Source organism: Etheostoma cragini, chromosome 15 (assembly GCF_013103735.1).
Source record: "Etheostoma cragini isolate CJK2018 chromosome 15, CSU_Ecrag_1.0, whole genome shotgun sequence".
Lineage (NCBI taxonomy): Eukaryota > Metazoa > Chordata > Actinopteri > Perciformes > Percidae > Etheostoma > Etheostoma cragini.
In genome coordinates, this window is record NC_048421.1 from 1,628,518 (window position 1) to 1,629,826 (window position 1,309).

The 1,309-nt window shown below is 35.4% G+C and overlaps 1 protein-coding gene across 1 annotated transcript in view; it reads left to right on the top strand.

The window, feature by feature from the left end:
- Window positions 1–1,309, top strand: part of LOC117958122 (mitochondrial glycine transporter A-like) — a 7,163-nt gene that overhangs the window by 224 nt on the left and 5,630 nt on the right. The window contains exon 2 of the mRNA XM_034894384.1: window positions 1,164–1,285. Coding sequence (XP_034750275.1) covers window positions 1,164–1,285 — 122 coding nt within the window. The remainder of the gene's footprint in view (window positions 1–1,163; window positions 1,286–1,309) is intronic.

Consider the following 1,309-nt stretch of genomic DNA (forward strand, 5'->3'; position numbering starts at 1 on the left):
ATATCCTAAAAGGGGACATTAAGACAAGTAATATCCTAAAAGGGGACATTAAGACAAGTAATATCCTAAAAGGTGACAGTAAGACAATTAATATCCTAAAAGGTGACAGTAAGACAATTAATATCCTAAAAGGTGACATTAAGACAATTAATATCCAAAAAGGCGACATTAAGACGAGTAATATCCAAAAAGGTGACATTAAGACAAGTAATATCCAAAAAGGTGACATTAAGACAAGTAATAAGGTGACATTAAGACAAGTATTATCCAAAAAGGTGACAGTAAGACAATTAATATCCAAAAAGGTGACATTAAGACAATATCCAAAAAGGTGACATTAAGACAAGTAATATCCTAAACAAGTAATATCCTAAAAGGTGACATTAAGACAAGTAATATCCTAAAAGGTGACATTAAGACAAGTAATATCCTAAACAAGTAATATCCTAAAAGGTGACAGTAAGACAAGTAATATCCTAAAAGGTGACATTAAGACAAGTAATATCCTAAAAGGTGACATTAAGACAAGTAATATCCAAAAAGGTGACATTAAGACACGTAATATCCTAAAAGGTGACATTAAGACAAGTAATATCCTAAAAGGTGACATTAAGACAATTAATATCCTAAAAGGTGACATTAAGACAAGTAATATCCAAAAAGGTGACATTAAGACAAGTAATATCCAAAAAGGTGACAGTAAGACAAGTAATATCCAAAAAGGTGACATTAAGACAGTTAATATCCAAAAAGGTGACATTAAGACGAGTAATATCCTAAAAGGTGACATTAAGACGAGTAATATCCTAAAAGGCGACATTAAGACAATTAATATCCTAAAAGGCGACATTAAGACGCGTAATATCCAAAAAGGTGACAGTAAGACAAGTAATATCCTAAAAAGTGACTTTAACTCAAGTCATTTTATGGGAAGACACTTGTACTTTTACTCAAGAATTGCCTTTGGGTACTTTGAGTACTTTTATACAGGACTAATATAAAAGATCAATTTTGTCATTTTTACTAATCTGCATCAGATCGCTCAAACGAAGACTTATTTTAATTGGGGAATCAATAGTTTTGGCCCAGCGCATGCACAGTGTTCAGTGTGTCTCCGGCATGCGTCACGTGTTTTCTTGTTGTGTTGTCGGGACGACCGATAGGAAGTGGACCCTCGGCTAAGCCTTGTTCCTCTTTCAGCTCGGGCCGGGTGGGGATGATGACCATGCTCCTGAGCGTGGTGCGAACAGAGAGGCTGCTGGGACTGTGGAAAGGAGTTTCCCCGGTTGGTACATCTTTATTCTGTCTC